This window comes from Oryctolagus cuniculus, chromosome 9, assembly GCF_964237555.1.
Source record: "Oryctolagus cuniculus chromosome 9, mOryCun1.1, whole genome shotgun sequence".
In the NCBI taxonomy this organism is placed as follows: Eukaryota; Metazoa; Chordata; class Mammalia; order Lagomorpha; family Leporidae; genus Oryctolagus; species Oryctolagus cuniculus.
Window position 1 is genome coordinate 13,031,627 of NC_091440.1, and position 20,511 is coordinate 13,052,137.

General features: G+C 43.5%; 1 protein-coding gene across 2 annotated transcripts in view; it reads right to left on the reverse strand.

Moving 5' to 3' along the window:
- Positions 1-3,553: 3,553 nt before the first annotated feature.
- TM9SF2 (transmembrane 9 superfamily member 2) overlaps positions 3,554-20,511 on the reverse strand; it is a 70,804-nt gene continuing 53,846 nt past the window's right edge. Inside the window, exons 13-18 of one of the 2 annotated variants that reach the window (XM_051850483.2) lie at positions 19,357-19,516; positions 15,805-15,956; positions 14,755-14,866; positions 8,599-8,770; positions 5,675-5,761; positions 3,554-3,857 (exon numbers count right to left, since the gene is read on the reverse strand). In XM_051850483.2, coding sequence (XP_051706443.1) covers positions 5,694-5,761; positions 8,599-8,770; positions 14,755-14,866; positions 15,805-15,956; positions 19,357-19,516 — 664 coding nt within the window. In that variant the 3' untranslated portion in view covers positions 3,554-3,857; positions 5,675-5,693. Of the gene's footprint in view, positions 3,858-5,077; positions 5,762-8,598; positions 8,771-14,754; positions 14,867-15,804; positions 15,957-19,356; positions 19,517-20,511 lie in introns of those variants that run through there. The other variant, XM_008260141.4, reaches the window with a different exon arrangement.

The window sequence follows — 20,511 nt, forward strand, 5'->3', positions numbered from 1 at the left end:
GGTTGAACGGATGACGGTGATCAGGATACATAAGCAGCATCAAAATGATCATGGAGGCTGGTGTTTGGGGTAGCAGTTACGACGCTGTCAAGTCAGGACCAAGAATGAAAGAGTGAGAGGGCAGATGTGAAATCAGGGTGAAGAACCTGCTCTTCCCAAAGCTAGAGGAATGTGCAGAAGCAATGATCAGCCGTGTTGCTAGTTAAGGAGAGAAATAGAGACACAGGCTGGGTTCTACCAAAGAAAACATAAGAAAAGCATGATTTTACATACAGGGATGTTACGGTGGGCAGATACTATGGTCATCATCTACTTGGGCTGTAGAGAAAAGAATGTAATTATGAAAGAATATTTTCCTAATGTTTACATATTAATCAAGTGTGCAAATAATCCTGTTATCCGTAAACAGAAGTTGAAGACTTCATTCTGTGTTTATTCTATTCACTAACCAGAGCGGGTCTGAAGGTGGTCACTTCGAGACATAAACCTATTTGTGATTTTAAAGTGTTCTGCGATTGCTGGTGTTATGTGATTTTATATACAAGCACACTCAAAGGTGTGTTTGAAAAGTGCAAGGTACTGACTGTACAGGTTTAAGTTATGGTTAACCTCCAAGTCAAACACAACCAAACAAAGTAGTCAGATACCGGCTTGTGATCACACAGGACAACTCTGACCTGTGTACTCACGGTGGCCTGGAAAACCTGTTTGCCTGCTGCCCCCAAATTATCTCATCTCGATGTCACTCTTTGGAGTCATTGAGTACACACCACAGACCTTAAAATGCAAATGTTACAGGACACGATCAGTTAAGGGCAAGTTCTGTACGGCCACTGCCTCGATCATCCAATCAGCCGCAAGTCAGGATGGAGAGGGACTTGATTAGGATTCTGAAGCAACAGAGAGGGACATCAGATTCTGAAGCATCCATTTCTTAATTCAGAGAACTCACGGCTAGGGGCCACGTGCACAGCTGCAGGACAACCAAGATGAGCCAGGGTCCCCGCTTGGAAAGAACTGAACACAACCCTGTGGAGGGGGCCGCACCCAGTAACTGTTAGTACGAAGGAAATGGTCTTTACTGGTGAGGATTTATAAAAAACACTTTCCAAGCAGCCGGAAGCCATCTTTCTGTCCCCTCCCTGGGTAACTTCGGCTGTGTGAGGAGTAGGATTACTCACGTGGGCCAGGATCTGCCGGGAATCCAGACGCAGAGAGAATGTCCTTTATCCTGCCGATGCAGCGCACAACTGTCCAGAGCTGTTCTCGGAAAACCCAGCCATGGTGGCGACAGCCTCACTGCCTTGCTAATAATCCCAGGCTTCTGGGAGGGGTGGGAGCCGGCCAGAGGAGGGCTGCCCCAGCCTGAACTTCTTCTGCCAGGGGTCCCCTCCTTAACAGTGATCCCAGAGGGAATCCTGGGGGCGTTTAGTTCAACGGGTGGTTTGGACTTCAGTGCTGAAAGAATTCTGGTAAAGGAAGGAGAGTCCTTGGTGTTGGTTTTCACCAGACACAACGCCACCAGGTGTAGTATGGACACGTGTGTCCCTACTCCCCGCTCACACTGAAGCCTGGTACTTCCGAGGCTAAATGAGGTCTCACTGGCATCCTTATACTGAGACAATCCAGACTCAGGGAGACATGGGGGATGCGCACACACAGGTGAGGACACGGGAGAAGATGGCCATCTGCAAGCCACGGAGAGAGGCCGCGTGAGGAACCAAACCCACAACACCGTGGCCTCGGACTTGCCAGCCTCCAGGGCACTGAGACAGTAACACTCTGTGGTACTGCACTGTGGCATTCCTAGTAAACTCACACTGTGTTAAAACCAAACACACAGACCTCTATTAAAATAAAATACAACTTTGTGTGTGTTTTTTAAGACTTTATTTATTTACTTAAGAAGTAGAGTAAAAGAAAGGGATAGAGATAAAGGTCTTCCATCCACTGATTCACTCTCCAAATGGTCACAACGGAGCTGGCCTGATCTGAAGTCAGGAGCTTCTTACAAGTCTCCCGTTCGGGTGCAGGGGCCCAAGGTCTTGGGCCATCTTCTACTGCTTCCCCAGGCCATAGCAGAGAGCTGGACTGGAAGTGGAGCAGCTGGGACTCAAACCGGCACCCATATGGGATGCTGGCACCATAGGCGGAGGCTTAGCCTAGTACACCAGAGCGCTGACTTTTTATTCTTTCTATCAGCTCTGAAAACAGCTTTTGGCAAAGAGGTTTATATCAGACAGAACTTTAAAGCAACTGCATTTGAAACACCTTTAGGTGTTCTCTCTGTACCAGAATCTCTGACAAATTCCCATGTCCTATCTACTCTGAGTGGTAAAGCCAATTTATATGACCTGTCTGAAACAGTCTGCTTACGTAAGCCCTTAAATAGTTCATCATTTTTAAAAAAAAGATTTATTTATTTGAAAGTCAGAGTTACACAGTGAGAGGGGGGAGAGGGGGAGAGGGGGAGGGGGGGAGAGGGGGAGGGGGGAGAGGGGGAGAGGGGGAGAGGGGGAGAGGGGGAGAGAGATCGATCAATCTTCCATCCACTGGTTCACTCTCCAAATGGCCACAATAGCTGTGACTGGGCCAGGGCCAGGTCAAAGCCAGGGGTCAGGAACTTCTTCCAGGTCTCCCACATGGGTGCAGGGGCCCAAGCACTTAGGCCATCTGCTGCTGCTTTCCTAGGCACACTGCAGAGAGCTGGATCAGAAGTGGAGCGCTGGGACTGGAAGTGGCGCCCACATGGGATGCCAACAATGCAGGCGCCGGCTTTACTCCACAGGCCACAGCGCCAGCCCCCTATGTGGCCTAGCTACACTTTCAGGAGGCCTTTTTCCTAAATCAGAGCCCCGTGAAAGGTTTCCAGGCCTGCTCTTATCGCATCTCTGGCAGGTGCCGCCACAGAGGATCCTGCAGGGAAGTCAGTAGCAGCTGTCCCAGGAAGCCAGTGGTCATTCGTAATGACAGAGCAAGGGGACAGAGGATGTGAGCACACAGCAGTGAGTAAGGAACAGACACGGGACAGCCAGGTTGTAAGCAAGCCTGGGGTAAAGGCACAGTGGGGGCAGAGGTGGGAGGCCCTGGGCAGCCAGGAAGCTGCCTGAAGGCCAGGACACCTTCCTGATGCGTTGGGCAGAGATGCTGCAGGCGAAACGCCTCCACTGCCGCCAAATGCCTCAGCTCTGGAAGTGACCCGGGCTGACAAAAGGGCTCGAACGCTTCCCCGGCAGGAAAAAGCCTCCGTTACGGTTTCCAGTCTTCAACCACACGCCCCTTTCTTCTCAACAGCTCAGATTCGTGGCTCAACCTGACCACGGGCACCTGCTGCGAGCAGAGCGCCCTCCGTGGGAGAACGTGCTCAACGCAGTGCCGTCTCCGCTGCCCTCCTCGTCGTCCTTGTCAGTCTCCCTCCTCTGCTGTCCCCCTCCTCAGTCTTTTCCTTTGATACTTTCACTTCATTTTCCTCAACTGGCCCTCCACTGTCTAAGTGTGACTTACGGTTAATTCCAAGTAGAAAGCAAAACAGAACTGATATCAAAACAGGAAGTCGGTCATTCAAAATTTTTATTTTATTTGAAAGGCAGATGACAGAGACACAGAGAAAGGGCCTCTATCCCTGGGACCCAATGTCTGCAACGGCCAGGGCTGGGCAGGGCCGAAGCCAGAGGCCAGGAACCCCATGCAGGTCTCCCACAGGGCAGCAGGGACCCGGCGCTCCGGCATCACCCGCCGCGTCACAGGCACACTGGGAGGAAGCTGGCTGGGAGCAGAGGCGGCCTCCAGCCCAGGCGCTCCACATGGCATGGGGGCCTCCCAAGCAGCGGCTTCATGGCCCCAAGCTGGCTGCTTCACTGAAGAAAAAATAAAACCGAAGAAACTTAATTTGACCAACAAAACTAGCCCAACGCCTGAAAAATTCTGTTTTTCAGGGGCAGAGATGGAGAGACAGACAAACAAGTGGGCTGCCAGCTGCTCCCTGGCTCATCCCCACACAGCCACAACGGGCAGGACAAGAACACATCCTGCTGAGCCACTGCCTGCTGTTTCCCAGGCGCACAGCAGCAGGGACAAGTGGGAGTGCAGCCGCACGCAAACTCGGCCTCCCATAAGGAATGGGGCACCCCAGGCAGCCTCTTAGTAACCACCACGCTAAACACCCATCCCCGTGTTTTTGGTTTATTTTTTTTTTTTGCAAATGAAATTTTGTTTAGTCAACCAGCCTATCTCAATGGTACCTTACCAGAACTACATATAAAAACTAAATACACTGTATGTAAGAGATCTGAAAGGAACTTTCTATTGTAAATCCTCTATGTGAGAGGTTAAAAATAACTAGAGCTCCTTTACTCTTCTAAACCAACAGGTCAGTTTTTTTAAAAAAACGAAATGTGAAAAAATTATGCAGTAAGAACCCAGCAACATCATGTAAGGTGATAGCCAGTCATTTTAGCTGTGAGTTTAATGACAGTACCTGATTAACTTTCAAAGCAGCAGGCAGTAAACCCCTAAAGCACAAACGAGTATTCTCATAGCTGTAAGCCGACTAGATTTCTGAATCACCTCAAATTTCTATATTCCATATAAATGGAGTTCAATTACATGAATGTGAAAGACAGTCCTTTCTTAAGTCTAAGAGAGAAAACCGTTTGCAAAATCCAAACTAAAACAGCATAATGATAAAGATGAAGACTTGCTAGTTATTGCTAATGTATAGATCATAAAATCCAACTCTAAAAAGGTAAAAAATACTGTATTTTGGAAAACAACAAAAAAGTATAAAATCCTTCGTAACAATGTAGTACGGCCCACACTGATTACTGGACTCACACCATCTCTATCACTAGATAGGTGCAACAAAAGTTAATTATACTCCCTCACAGTGAAAAAGCTTAGACTTCTCACAAAGCTCATAAAACCGAAATCTCATTTAGATTAAAACTCAGAAAGTGTTACATTAACAGAATTCAGTAAAATCTGATAAAACAGTGTAATTCATTAAAAAACAGCCTTTCTAAACAGATTTGTATTTACAGAAACTCCTTGAACATAGAACAGGTAATGATGCAATGAAGACGTTTTTACAGTATTTATTAAGATAACAAATTTATAAATTGATAGACTCAGAGGCACATAGTTTAAAAGGCCAATACCATGGGAATAATGAAGTCAACACAGAAAAGAAAGATATGAACAGTTACAACCAATACAAGATTTTTAAAAGCCACATTCCCAAAGAACACATCATAGGAATCATCCTTCAAAATTACCATGATAAAAAGTTATTTCCTTCAAAGAAAAATAATTCTTTCCACCTACCGAGCCTAGAAAATCCTATTTACAATGAACTGTCCTGCATTTCGTCAGTATTATTTAATATGGCCTCCTCTATTCTGCCAGAAGTACTGAAAATTTTATAGCTATTGTATTTACAAATGCACATAATATTTAAATTTGCTCAGACTGAGAACAACGGAATATATACGTAATCAAATCACAATACAAATGCTTTAGTGTCGAAAACACGTTTTGTGGGCACAGGTGTATAGGAAGAGGTGCATTTGGAATCGTGTTGTTTCTGAAGGATCACTAGGCCAATAAGTCTGATAAACTCAAGGTAGTCACAAAAACAGGTCTTTGTTGATGAAGAATTTAATTTATTTCTGTGTACCTGGACACACTGGGTTTCTTCAGTCAACCTTCACCACGCTGTATATTTTGGTAACAAACCAAAAGCATGCAAAGAAGCCAATTGTTCCTATAAAAGAAAATACAAAAAGTAAATCCCATTTCAAAGGAAGCTTCATAATCTACACCAAAATATAGACTTAAAAAATGAATTGTTCCTTTAAAGCCTCAAAACCATAAATGCTTACCTGCCAGGAACACATCACAGATCCATAAGCTTTTTAAAAAGAAAGAAAGAAACGAAAGGAGGGAGGGAAGGGGAGGGAGGGAAGGAGGGAGGAAGGGTGAAAAGAAAGAAAGAAAAGATACCCAAAAAACAACTACCCAAAGAAATCACATTTCTTAGAGAAACCGACGGAATTTTTACTGGCGGCTAAGTTTTCTGTAGTATACCTAATTATCCTTACTATGTGCTGAAGACTGAATTAAAAAAATGAAAAGATCGCCAGCTTTCCTTTTTAAGAATATTTTATCAAAAAATGGAAGTTATTAAACTTTTTTAGGGCACAATATGGATATTCTATATAGATGCCAGATTCACAGAATAAACAAAAATATTTTTAAAAAAATGATGTATTATTTATTTATCTGAAAGGCAGAGTGATGGGTAGGGAGGGAGAGAAAGAGAGACATGTAATCAGTTGGTTCACTCTCCAAATGGTTGTAAGGGCTGGGGCTGGGCCTGGGCCAGGGCCAGGCCAAAGCTAGGAGCTTGAAATTCCATCCTGGTCTCTGACTTGGGTAGCAAGGGCCTACGCACTTGGGCCACATTGCACTGCTTTCTCGGGTGCAACAGCAGGGAGCTGGATATGAAGTGAAGCAGCTGGGGCTCAAACTGGCACAATATGGGATGCTGGCATTGCAAACTGTGGTTAACCCACAGCGACACAAAGCTGGGCCCAAATTATTATTATTTTTTAAAGATTTATTTTATTTATTTTAAAGACGGAGTTACAGAGAGAAGTAGAGACAGAGAGAGAGTGAACCCAAATTATTTCTATAAAATGTAACAAGCAGAATTAGGACAATAGCAAAGACACGCCCAGCTAAAGACCAGACACAGCACAGTACCAGAGGACAAAGAGCAGCACCACCCTCAAGTGTGTGTATCATCCTGGACATGTCCACTGGCATCTCCAAGCCCATTCAGTCATCTTATTAAACAGAAATGTATCTGCTGCAGTTGCCTCAGACTGTTTTTGAAGGAGATAATCAAAAAAAGTATGTCTAGATTCTTAGCTATTTCATCAGTTTGGAGTCCAAAAACCTGAATCTTGGACAGTGACACCCCTTTAGTGTGCTCAAAACGAGCCTCAAAAACAGATCAGGTGACTGTCATATGGCCACACAGCTGGGTAAGCAAGGCTGGGACTCAAATTCAAATGTAGTGCTTTTTTTTTTTTCTTTATTTATTTGAAAGGCAGAGTTGCAGAGGCAGAGAGAGAGAGAGAGAGAAACAGAGAAAGGGTCTTCCATCTGCTGGTTCACTCCCCAAATGGCCACAACAGCTGAGTACTAGGCTGGGTCTCCCATGCAGGTGCAGGGACCCAAGCACTTGGGCCATCTTCCATTGCTTTCCCACGCCATAGCAGAGAGCTGGATTAGAAGTGGAGCAGCCGGGACTAGAACCAGTGCCCATATGGGATGCCAGCATTGCAGACAGCGGCTTTACCCGCTACACCACAGTGCCAGCCCCCAAATAAAGTACTCTTTAAAGTATAGTGTGTCTAGGGGCCAGTGTGTGGCACAGTAGGTTAAGCCACTGCCTCTAACACTGGCATTCCATACAAGTGCTGCTTCAAATCCCTGCTGCTCTACTTCTTATCCAGCTCCCTGCTAATGTGCCTGAGAAAGCAGCAGAAGATAGCCACGTGCTTGGACCCCTGTAATCCATGCAGGAGACCAGACAGAATTCCAGGTTCCTGGCTTTGACCAGCCTGGAACCTTGGTGACCCTGGCCTTGGTAGCCATTTGGGGAGTGAACCAGCCATTTGGAGAGTAGATACAAGATTATCTCCCTCCATCTTTCTCTGTAATTCTGCCTTTCAAAACTTTCAAATATTTAAGTCTTTAAAAAAATACAAAAAAACCCTATCTAGGTTTAATAAACAAATGCAGAGATTTTGTTTTGCATAAGAATGCACACTAAATTGTAAAACTGCCTAACATATTTAAAAATTAAACTGAGGCACACCATTTTTTCCCAGCAGTGGCCTGAAAAATACACCAGATAGAGGTAAAGGGAAGACACACCTTGTGAAATGCTCATGTTTAAAGCCCCAGTGGTCTTTCTTGTTATGTCAAATCACTATACAGAAAAGCATCGCAGGAGACTGTCTACATCAGGAGGCCACGTGAGGATGACCATTTGGGACGTGATAGGCACTATCACCCACAACCTGACATTGTACACACACCAAGGATTGGCTTTGGGAGGGGCACCATCTGTGTGCAGGGCATAAAAACGTACCTTTGGGACACTCAAAAGGGCCATCAGTAAGACTTGGAAAGCGGTTGGGGTTATTTTGAAAAGGAATGGTGAAAACATAAATATGTTTAAATAACCTAGTGGTTAGGAAGGATTTCCAGATGACGAGTCAGTGTATCTTAAGATGAGAAAAAACACCTACCACCACCCTGGCAACTCCATGGGATACCATGTACATACTAACCTTGGACACCTTTTTTTCTCATGTTACAGAATAATTATTTTTGTTTTGTAACATGAACTGACTTAGATAAGAAGGTATCAGTTTGGAGTTGTTGTGAAAATAACCCACTATGCTTAGCTGTGCTGAAAGTTAAAAAGAGAAGTACTGAATAACAGAAACTTTTATGGGTACTGTGAAGGGAAAACATTGATAAATTATCTAAAAGTTTTCTAAGAACAACCTTTTAAGTTCTTACCTGTAAAAAGAAAGAAGATCAAAACCATTATCATGGTATAACCAAAGTACAGAATTGTACTTGCTGTCCCCGTGATCTGCAGTTTGGAGAAGAAGTAGTGTATTGCATATATTAAGAAATAAACGGCAGTAAACCCACTGGTGAGGAAGGAGCGCCACTGCCAATGATAATCCTAGGTAGAAAAGTGAAAAAGAACAGGAATCACTTTTCAATGATTAGGTAACACGGAGCTAAATAAGTAACTCCACAAAGCAAACACAGTTCAGCAAAACAGTCCCTAAAACCTAGTTTTTGCTACCAGTTCTAGTCTATCTTCTGAACTTTGCCCATTTCTCACCTCACTAAAGGTGCTAAGAAGCAAACCCTTACGTTTCATGGAGCTGAAGATTGGCTATGGCATGTGCAAAAATATTAAACAGCTTAGGACTAATAATGCATTAGATTATACTTCAACGTATGTCTTCCAAAGAAAAGCAATGTACAAACAGCTTACTCAAGTGGTTCAAAATTACTTCTATTAAAGTTCAGTCAACCCTATACTAGAAAAAAAGATAATTCTTTTAAGGCCTGGTTGAAATTCATTATCAGTTATTACTAACCTAACAAGGTAGGCTACAAAAACAGTTCTTCTTGGCGTTTACACAAGTGGCTTATAATTTAGCAGATCTTTTAAGAGAGAATACTGTCTCTCCTACTTTCTGGAATATGTGAAAAATAAATGTTTTTTAAAAATCAAGACTAGAAAATGCTATAGAATCCATATACACAAAAAGCTATCAAACGCTAATAAGTGAATTCAGGCTGGCGCCGCGGCTCACTAGGCTAATCCTCCACCTTGCAGCGCCGGCACGCTGGGTTCTAGTCCCGGTCGGGGCGCCGGATTCTGTCCCGGTTGCCCCTCTTCCAGGCCAGCTCTCTGCTGTGGCCCGGGAGTGCAGTGGAGGATGGCCCAAGTGCTTGGGCCCTGCACCCCATGGGAGACCAGGATAAGTACCTGGCCCCTGCCATCGGATCAGCATGCTGCGCCGGCCGCAGCGGCCATTGGAGGGTGAACCAATGGCAAAGGAAGACCTTTCTCTCTGTCTCTCTCTCTCTCTCACTGTCCACTCTGCCTGTCCAAAAAAAAAAAAAAAAAAAAAAAAAAAAAAAGTGAATTCAGCAAAGTCTCAGGGTAGAAGATCAACATACTGGGGCTGGCACTGTAGCACAGCAGATAAAGCTGGCATCCCATATGGGTGCCAGTTTCGAGTCCTGGTTGCTCCACTTCCAATCCAGCTCCCTGCTAATGTGCCTAGGAAAGCAGTGGAAGGTGGCCCAAGTCCTTGGGCCCCTGCACCCATGTGGGAGACCTGGATAAAGTTCCTGTCTCCTGGTTTTGGCCTGGCCCAGACCCAGCCATTGTGGCCATTTGGGGAGCAAACCATTGGATGGAAGATCTCTTTCTCTGCCTCTCCTTCTCTGTAATTCTAAGTTTCAAATAATAAATAAATCTTAAGAAAAAAAAATCAACATACAAAAATCTTTTTTTTTTTTTTTTTTTTGGCCAGGCAGAGTTAGACAGTGAGAGAGATAGAGAGAGTGTTACAGACAGTGAGAGAGGTCTTCCTTCTGTTGGTTCACTCCCCAAATGGCAACAACGCCCAGAGCTGTGCCGATCCGAAGCCAGGAACCAGGTGCTTCTTCCTGGTCTCCCATGGGGGTGCAGGGGCCCAAGCACTTGGGCCATCTTCTATTGCTTTCCCAGGCCACAGCAGAGAGCTGGACTGGAAGAGGAGCAACTGGGACTAGAACCGGTGCCCATATGGGATGCCGGCGCAACAGGTGGAGGTTTACTTACTGTGCCACAGCGCTGGCCCCAGTTGTGTTTTTGTATTATAGAAATAAACAACTCAAAAAGGAAATTACAAAAAAAAAAAAAAAGGAAAAAAGGAAACAGTTCATTTAACACAGTATTCAAAAACCAAATACCTTGGAATAAATTTCATATAGGAGTGAAATACCTGTATATTGAAAACTATAAAACATGTTGAAATTACCGAAGACATGAACAAATAGAAAAACATCTCATGTTCTTAGATTGGAAGACAGTATCTTTAAGATGGCAATATGCAGGGGCCAGCATTGTGGCACAGTGGGTTAAACCAATACTTGTGATACTGGAATCCCATATGAGCACTGATTCAGGTCTCGGCTACTCTGTTTCTGATCCACTTCTCTTTTTCTTTTTTATTAAAGATTTATTTATTTATTTGAAAGGCAGAGTTACAGAGAGGCAGAGGCAGAAAGAGAGAGAGAGGTTTTCCATCTAATGGCTCACTCCTAAATGGCCACAATCACTGGAGCTGGGCCAATCTGAAGCCAGGAGCCTGGAGCTTCTTCCAGGTCTCCCACAGGAGTGCAGGGGCCCAAGCACTTGGGTCATCCTTTTCTGCTTTCCCAGACCATAGCAGAGAGCTGGATCAGAAGTGGAGCAGCAGGGACTGGAACAGGCGCCCATATGGGATGCCGGCGCTTCAGGTGGCGGCTTTACCTGCTACTTCACAATGCTGGCCTCCCATTTCTCTACTAATGTGCCTAGGAAGGCAGTGAAAGATGGCCAAAGTACTTGGGCCCCTGCCACATGTGGGAGATCTATATGGAGTTCCTGGCCTAGACCTAGCCATTACAGCCATCTGGGGAATAAAAGGGAAGATCAATCGATCGATCTCTCTCTCTCTCTCTCTCTCTCTCTAACTCTGCCTTTCAAATCTTTATTTATTTATTTGAAACGCAGAGCTACAGAGAGAGAGAGAGAAATCTTCCATTCGCCAGCTCATGCCCCAAATGGCCACAACTGTTGGGGCTGTACCAGGTGGAAGTCAGGAGCCAGGAACTTCCTCCGGGTCTCTCACATGGATACAGGAGTCCAAATACTTGGGCCATCCTCCACTGCATTCCCAGGCACATTAGCAGGGAGCTGGATCAGAAATGGAACAGCAGGGTCTCAAACCAGCACCCATATGGGATGCTGGCATCACAGACTGCAGCTTTACCTGCTATGCCACAATGATCTTTTATTAAAAAGATAATTATTTTAAAACAGATTTTCTTTGGCTTGCTAAGGTTTGAACATGATTTGGCTACAAAACTCATGTGGGACTTTAATTCTCCAAACCACCACTAGCATTAAGAAGCAGAAACTTCATCCAATCATGCTGTTTAGAAGGTGGGCCTAGTGGGAGGTTCTTAGGTCCCTGGGGGTGTGCCCTCAGAAGTTAGTTCTTGAAAGTTGGGTCATAAAAACTAGTCATATCCATCCATTTTCCCTGCTTGCTGGATTGCCATAAAGGATTGTTCCTCTACTAGCTCCACCACTGCCATCTGCCACCATCACTCCTTGCTCACCTGATGCCAGACCAACAAGGCTGCACCGTCTTGGCAGTGAGTTGAATAAACTTTTCCTCTTTATAGTTAGTTTCCTCATATACTTTAAGCATAAAGCTGGCTTAGACAACTCTCCAAAGCAATCTTCAGATTCAATATACTCCCTATCAAATTTCTAAAGATTTTTTATTTTACAGAAACAGCAAAGCCAACCCTCAAATTCATATGAGACTGCAAGGGACTCTGAAGGGCCAAAATAATCTTGAAGAAAAAAACTGGAGGACTCCTCTTTCTCTATTTCAAAACTTCTATTTTATTTATTTATTTATTTGTTTTTTGACAGGCAGAGTGGACAGTGAGAGAGAGAGACAGAGAGAAAGGTCTTCCTTTTTTCCATTGGTTCACCCCCCAATGGCCACTGCGACCGGTGCACCGCGCTGATCCGAAGCCAGAAGCCAGGTATTTCCTCCTGGTCTCCCATGCGGGTGCAGGGCCCAAGCACTTGGGCCATCCTCCACTGCACTCCCGGGCCACAGCAGAGAGCTAGACTGGAAGAGGAGCGAACGGGACAGAATCCGGTGCCCCAACTAGAACTAGAACCCGGGGTGTCAGCGCTGCAGGCGGAGGATTAGCCTGGTGAGCTGCAGCGCCGGCCTCAAAACTTCTTACAAAGCTACGGTAAGCAGTACAACACGGTACTGGCATAAGGAAAACAGACAACTGAAACGGCATTGAAAATCCATAAACTGTCCAATCTTTTGGGCAAAGCAGCTAAGATCATTCAATGAAGAAAGAAGAGTTTTTTTTTCAACAAGTTGTCCTGGAACATTCCAGATACCCACATGCAGCACAACACAGCTTGGGGTAGGCATTTGGCTCTGCTTTAGGCTGTCCTCAGCCCATACTGCAGTGCCTGGGTTAAAGACCTGGCTTCACTTAAATTCTGGGTTCCTGCTAATGCACTGCATGTTCTAAGAGGTAGCGGGTAACAGCCCAAGTATCTAGGTCCCTAATTCCTACATGAGGACCCTGACAGAGCTTCAGGCTCCTGGCTTTGGCCTGGCCTAGCCCCAGCTGCTGTGTGAACTTGAGGAGTGAACCAATGAATGGACAATCGCCGTGTCTGTTTCTGTTTTGAAATAAACTAAAAAATTTTTTAAAAGTTGGATCCTCATCTCATCGTTTTAAAAAAATTAATTGCAAATAGATCAGTGACTTAAATATATGACACTAAGACTATAAATCTTAGAAGAAAACATTGAGTAAATCTTCACAATCCAATTTGGCAAAGAATTCTCAGATATGACACCAAAAGCGCAAGAGACAGAAAAATAAACTTCATCAAAATTAAAAACTTTTGCGCAAAGGACATTAAGGAAGTGAAAACAAAGGGCAAAGTGGGAAAAAATGTGTGTAAATCATGTGTCTGATAAAGGTCTAATATTCAGAATATATAAAGAACTCTTATAACTCCACAAAAAGATAATCAATCCACTTAAAAATGGGGAAAGGACTTGAACAGACATTTTTCCAAAGACATACAAGCTGCCAACAACCACAAAAAGAGATGCTCAACATCATGGGTCACTGGAAAATGAAAACCAAAATGAGATACCACTTAACACCCTGTAGGATGTTAAAATAATAATAATAATAACAAAAACAGAGTAAGTGTTATAGGTGTTGGCAGGACTCTGGAGAAGCTGGAATCTCTGTATACTGATGGTGTAATGTAAAACAGTACACCCACTGCAGAAAACAGTTTGGTGATTCTTCAAAAAGTTAAGAATTATCAAATGATTCAGCAATTCCACTCCTAGGTATACACTCAGAAGAACTGAAAACATGTCCTGTAAGAAATACTTGAAAGTGAATGTGCACAGTAGCCATTCTTTACAATAGCCATAAAGTAGAAAGAATCCATGTCTGTCAACAGATGCATACTGTTTAACACAATCACAAAAAGGAGTGATACAGTGCACTACAGCATGAAGAACCCTGAAAACATTCAGGGCAAGAAGCCGGACACAAAAGGCCATGAATTGTATCATCTCATCTACAGTAAGCACCCAGGAAGCAGACCAGTGGCTGCCAGACTTTGGGGGAAGACAGCAATGGGGAATATCCTGCTTAATGGGTATGGGGTATTATTTGAGAATTCTTTTGAAATTCAATAGAGGTAGGGGTTGCACAATATTATAAATGCAGTATGAGGCAGTGGCTTTTTACTTTTAAATGGTTACTTTTATGTCATATGAAATTAACCTCAACTTTTAAAAAATACCCATTTTAAAAGATTTTATCTCTTCTATAGAAAGTAATTTTAAAAGAATGGATTTAACACAATTTAAGTCTTCAAAAATCAATTCTATCTAGTTTACGATATCATTTTGATGCTGCCATGAATATAACTATAATTAATCATTGAAACATTTTCTAGAATCCTCCCACTTAAGGTGCTTCTTTTTAATAAATTTTCAGAGGTTAGAAATTTTAAGAAGAATATTAGTTTTTAAGCCAGACATAATTTCAACAGTGAAAATTCAGCACAACATGCTATGCTCAGGAAGCAGACATTTTGAAGCCTTTAACAGAAAGCTCTAAATAAATACACTGAACTGAGATTTGATCATAATTCAGTCAGAAAGAGGACCACATATGATTTAGGAATATAGGTCAACTGCTAGCATAATAAACATGTATCTCCAGAAATTATTCAATCAATAGTATTCCAGATGCAATCTGTAAAAGCTATAAGAAGTCTGTGAATTAACAAATATTACTAATACATACCTCTGCACACAGGTGGAAATAACAAAGAAGTATAGTTGCTTCAGAGCATGTAATAACCAAAATGATAAACACCAGGAAGAGGAAGCCAAACATGTAATACATCTGGTGTGACCTGTAATCAAAAATGTCAAGATGCAACGACAAATACCTTCTCTCTGACACAATAAATGACACATTTTTTTTTTGTTTTCTTGAACTGGAAAGGTTTGCTTTTCCTACCAACTAACCACACAAGAAGAATTTTCATGGGTTTAAATGGTGAAGGCCTGGGAGTAGCGCAGGAGGAGGAAGAGGATGGTAATGGCATTGGACTTAACCTTCCTGCTCAGGTAGAACTTGCAACTCTTACTCGATCAAATATTGTGAGTCATATGTATTTGATAAACAATGAAAAGGCAAAGATAAACTAACTGCAAAGGAAAATAGGTTCTAATGGCTAACAATCTCAGATTCAGTTCTAACTTAATCCTACATCAAACCTTCGTACTGGGACATGTCAATGTGATGAAATAATGGTCGTGGCACACAAACATACACGTACACAGTAACAAAGTGGCTCAAAATTACGAGCTTTTCAATGTGCAAAGGAGCTCAGAGAATAAAGGGGGCTGGAAAAGACAGTCATCTAGCTGAAGCCTTCTCCACGCGTCCCTAGCAAGCCCTCAGGGCACCTCTCTCCTGAGCAGCACAGAGCAGTTATTTTAGAACAGAGGCTTGGAGAGACTTAGGCTAATTTTCTGTCACCTGGCTGCATCTCCAAAGCCCCATTTTCATTTTCCTAAACAGAGTTCTGCGAATTAAGTAGTAAGAAATTAAAATAGTAAGAAATAAAAGTAGGAATTATTAAGCACCCAATTAATATCCACCTTTTATCACTATGCTTCTTTTTCCTAACTAGAAAAGATAAAATAATCTTTTGTTTCTTAAGATCTCTGATTGTTGGAGAGGTGCATCCATTTGTAAGACACAAATCATAATCCATTTAAGTAAATGAAAAGTGAATTTTATACACAACGGTAATGAGAGTAGGAGATTTTGTCCTTAGCTTACCAAATACTATTCAGGATGAAGAAGAGCTGTATGAAGATGCAGCCAAAGGGCAAAATCCCGCCCATGATAATACCAGGTAAGGGCTTCGTGTAGAAGGACTGCTCAGGAATCTGACGCGGAATCTGATTGGTCCGGACTGGGTGTTCAATGGCCTTCAGTAAAGGAAGAAAGAAGGGACTCCTAAGTCTATTTGAAAATTATTCTCTATACAAGACTATTTGTCTGCTTTTGCTCAGCTTCCATGCTGACACTAATGGCAATGAAAATCTATTTAAGTCATCAAACTGAAATTTGTATTTAGAAGCAATGACCCAGACACTATCAATGCTCAGTGTTTCTACTGGAATGAGTCAACTGTCTCCAGCAGTTATCCACTAACTAATGGCTTTAGACAGAATAAGAAATACACAGGAAGTAATACAGTACTTGGAAAATGACAGTTTAAGAAAGGGTATAGTTAGGTTTTTTCATTTTAACTACTTACTGCAAGAAATACTTACTGCAAGAAATCAGCTAGTTCTGAAATCTATCAATGTATTTTTATGTGGAAATGAGTAATGTCATGTTTATTAAAATTGCTCAATTTTACTAGGACTTAGAAAAGACAAAGATGACAATGAATGGCTGGATGAGGATTAAAATGACCGTAAGGTGCTGCTAATTTCTGTATTATTCACCCTTCATGATACAGCACAGAGTATAAAAATAAGCGGAAATCAAAGTACCTCGACATAGCTACATGAGAGGCGAAAGGTACATATTCAGAAATTTTCTTGCCAAGAAGTTAAAAAAAAATCCCTCTATAATTTGGTGATGATAAATAAAAATATAAAACTTGGCATTTTTATTGACATCATATTTTTGTGGACTAATTATTTTACAGAGGGACACACATACAGGTATACAGACAGTCACTGTATCATTCTCCAAAATTTGTACTTTTAAGTAGTGTATTTTTATAATTTTAAGTACTTGATCTGTATAATATAAAAAATTCAAATACCTTACCATTTATGATATATAAATTTAAAATCATAAATTAAATGCCACACAACCAAAAAATCCTTTAGTAGCCTGGCACCAGGTGTGCCGTGGAGAGGAAGAAGCGATGACCGTTTCGGCCAAGGTGCACCAGGTGTGTTGCACACAGTGCACTAACATAGGCTGGACTGCTTCTTTCTTTTTAAAGGTGTATTTATTATTTGAAAGGTAGAGTTACAGAGACAGAGGGGGCAGGGGAGGGAGGATCTTCCATCTGCTGGTTCACTCCACAAATGGGTGCAACAGCCAGAGCTGGGCCAGGTGGAAGCAGGACTCGTGAACTCCACTCCTGTCTCCCATGTAGGTGGCAGGGACTCAAGCAGTGGGCCATCATCTCCTGCTTTCCCAGGTGCATTAACAGGGAGCCGGATTGGAAGTGGAACAGGCAGGACTCAAACCGGTGCTCCCATGGGATGCTGGCAACGAAGGTGGTGGCTAAACCCACAGTGTCCTAAGGCTGGCACCAGCTGTGTTGCTTTTACCCTTGTTAACTATTTCCACAGAAGAGCAGGGACAGTACAGTTATAGAAGCATACTCTCATCTGGGGAGTGAACCAGGGGATGGAAGACCTTTCTCTGTGACTCTTTCAAATAAATAAATTTAAAAAGGCTGGCCGGGGAGGGGGTCGGGGGGGAGCTGGCGTTCCAACGCAGCAGGTTAAAGTCCTGGCCTGAAGCGCCAGTATCCCACATGGGTACCAGTTCTAGTCCGGCTGTTTCTCTTCCGATCCAGCTCTCTGCTGTGGCCTGGGAGGGCGGCTGAGAATGGCCTAAGTCCTTGGGCCCATGTGCCCATGTGGGAGACCTGGAGGAAGCTCCTGGATCCTGGCTTTGGATTGGCCCAGCTCTGGCCATTGCAGCCACCTGGGGAGTGAATCAGCGGATAGAAGTCCTCTGTCTCTACCACTCTCTCTGACTCTGTCTTTCAAATAAACAAAATAAATCTTTAGGCCAGCGCCGTGGCTCACTTGGCTAATCCTCCGCCTGCGGTGCCAACACACTGGGTTCTAGTCCCATTTGGGGCACCAGATTCTGCCCCAGTTGCTCCTCTTCCAGTTCAGCTCTCTGCTGTGGCCCGGGAAGGCAGTGGAGGACGGCCCAAGTCCTTGGGCCCAGCACCCATATGGGAGACCAGGAGGAAGCACCTGGCTCCTGGCTTTGGATTGGCACAGTGCGCCGGCTGCAGTGGCCATTTTGGGGGTGAACCAACGGAAAAAGGAAGACCTTCCTCTCTGTCTCTCTCTCTCACTAACTCTGCCTGTCAAAAAAAAAAAAAAAAAAAAAAAAACCCGACGAGATGTAAGAAGACATCCTCATTCTCCTATTAGTCTGAGGGTGGACAGGGGCAGCAGAAGTGGAGACAAAAGGCCGGAGGGAGGGAGAGGCAAGAAGCAAAAAAGGGAGGAGGAACAGAGCCCTGATTATAACCTTCCTTAAACTCAAATATTAGTAGGTAAGTGCATAAAATTTCATAGTTACATATCAAAAAAAGGTATTCTTAATTTATAGTCACTTCTACAGCTTCACTTCCTAATTTACATTCTTTGCTACCCTAATTCAGTACTGTGCAATAGAATCAGTGATCGTGCTAAGGAAAAAATGAGCATGTTTTTAGGTTTAAAAGTAATAAAAATACCAGTATATTTAAACTCAAAAGTTCTAAGCTTGCATTAGTTTATATCAGCTTTTCTTTGTCAATTTTATTATTCCTTTACTTAAAAAACTTTAAAGTTTTTTTTTTAGATTCATTTTATTTATTTGAAAGCAGAGTTATAGAGAGAAAGAGGGAGAGTCAGAGACAGAGCATCTGCTGGTTCTGTCTCCAGATGGCCACAATGACGGGGGCTGGGCCAGGCCAAAGCCAGGAGCTTCATTTGGGTCTCCCACGTGGATGCAGGGGCCCAAGGAACTGGGTCATCATCTGCTGCTTTCCCAGGCACGTGAGTAGGGAGCTGGACTGGAAGTGGAGCAGACAGAATGTGAACCACTGCCCACATGGGGTGGCAGCGTTTCAGGCAGCAGCTTTACTCATTAAGCTCTAACACATTCCTAAATACTATTTTAGTAAGTTTGTTTTTATTTGAAAGGCAGACTGACAGAAAGGAAAACAGGGAGTGTAGGAAGGAGGAGGGAAGAGACATCTTTCATTTGGGTTCACTCCCCAAATGCCTGCAACAACCAGGGCTGGGCAAGGCTGAAGCCAGGAGACGGGAACTCTGTCTGAGTCCCCCATGTGCATAGCAGGGTCGCAAGCACTTGAGCCACGTGAGCCGTCATCCACCGCTTCCCAGCACGGCATCGGCAGCAGGAAGCTTGGTCAGAAGCAGAGGTCACACTCCGACACAGGACACGAGCATCCCGGGCAGCAGCTTACAAGCCTGGGCCACAGAGCCCACCCCTGCTTTAAGAATCTTCTGTGAAACTGAGATCCTACAGGACAAGTTTACATTCTTCAGGTACTTTCATGGTATCCTTCAGGGGGATATGCAATTTCCACAGCTATAAACTTACATTCTTCTTAAAACCAAAGTATGCACCAATAAACGTCAGAGGCACAGAAATGCAGAACCAGAGGGCCAAGATGGCAACCAGCGTCCCGAATGGAATGGCTGCTGAAGACCCCTCTCCCCAGAGAATCAGGTTCATCAGGAAGAAGTCGGCAAACACAATCCTGAATGACACAACAGAATAAAACCAGAGTTAAGAGCAAAAGCAGAACCAGTATTGCAGAATTAACTGTTTCCAGGATACAGGTTGTGCCTCCTTAACGTAAAAACATGAGACCTAAAAATGCTTCAAAATCTGAAAGCTTTTGAGAGCTACGACTTTCTAAAGGTTTACTTCAAATTCTGGAGCTTTCTGGACTCCGTATTTTAGGGGTGCTCAACAGCTGCAGTCTATACAAGTACTCCAAAATCCACAACTCTGAACCCTGAAGCACTCCTGCTTCCATGTATTTTGGATAAAGGATATTCAACCTCTATATAGAACTAAAGAAACGGTATGTGACTAAAAACTGATTAAAAACTGCCAAACTGCTCTTCAGCTTGTATTCATCTGATCTAAAATCCCACCAGCAGCCTACCAATGTCACCTCTTTAAATATTTTCATCACACTTTCATTCACACTTGTTGTCTGTGCGCCTGTCTCCTACTGACAACAGCAGTGAGCACCTGGTGCTGGCCGGCTGCTCAGGTTTTACCTTCTCTGACTTGCTAGTTACATTCTCTGCTCACTTCTCAGTTGGTTGCAAGTCTTTCCCAAAGTCATGTATGCGAGTTATCTATACACTCCAGTTACTAACGCCTTGTAAATATCCTATTCTAGTGTGTGGCTTTTTGAAACCCAAACACCAGCAAAGTGTGTACTTTCCTTTCACTCTTTATTCTACCTTTTAAAAACCATAGCTGTATCAAGTACATCACTTTTATATGCAGCCCCCTCTTGAAAATGCTTATTTTTTCCCTTCGATCTGGACACTGAGAACAACCTGAGATCACAAAGATACTCTTTTGTATTCCCGTCCCACAGCCATGCCTATTACATGTAGTATGTGTGTATGGATGGATGTATTTGAAAGATGGGGACCGCGAGAGCAAGAGATCTGGTTTACTTCCCAAATGTCAGCTAAACATTGATCAGGACCCTACATGGGTGGCAGGGCT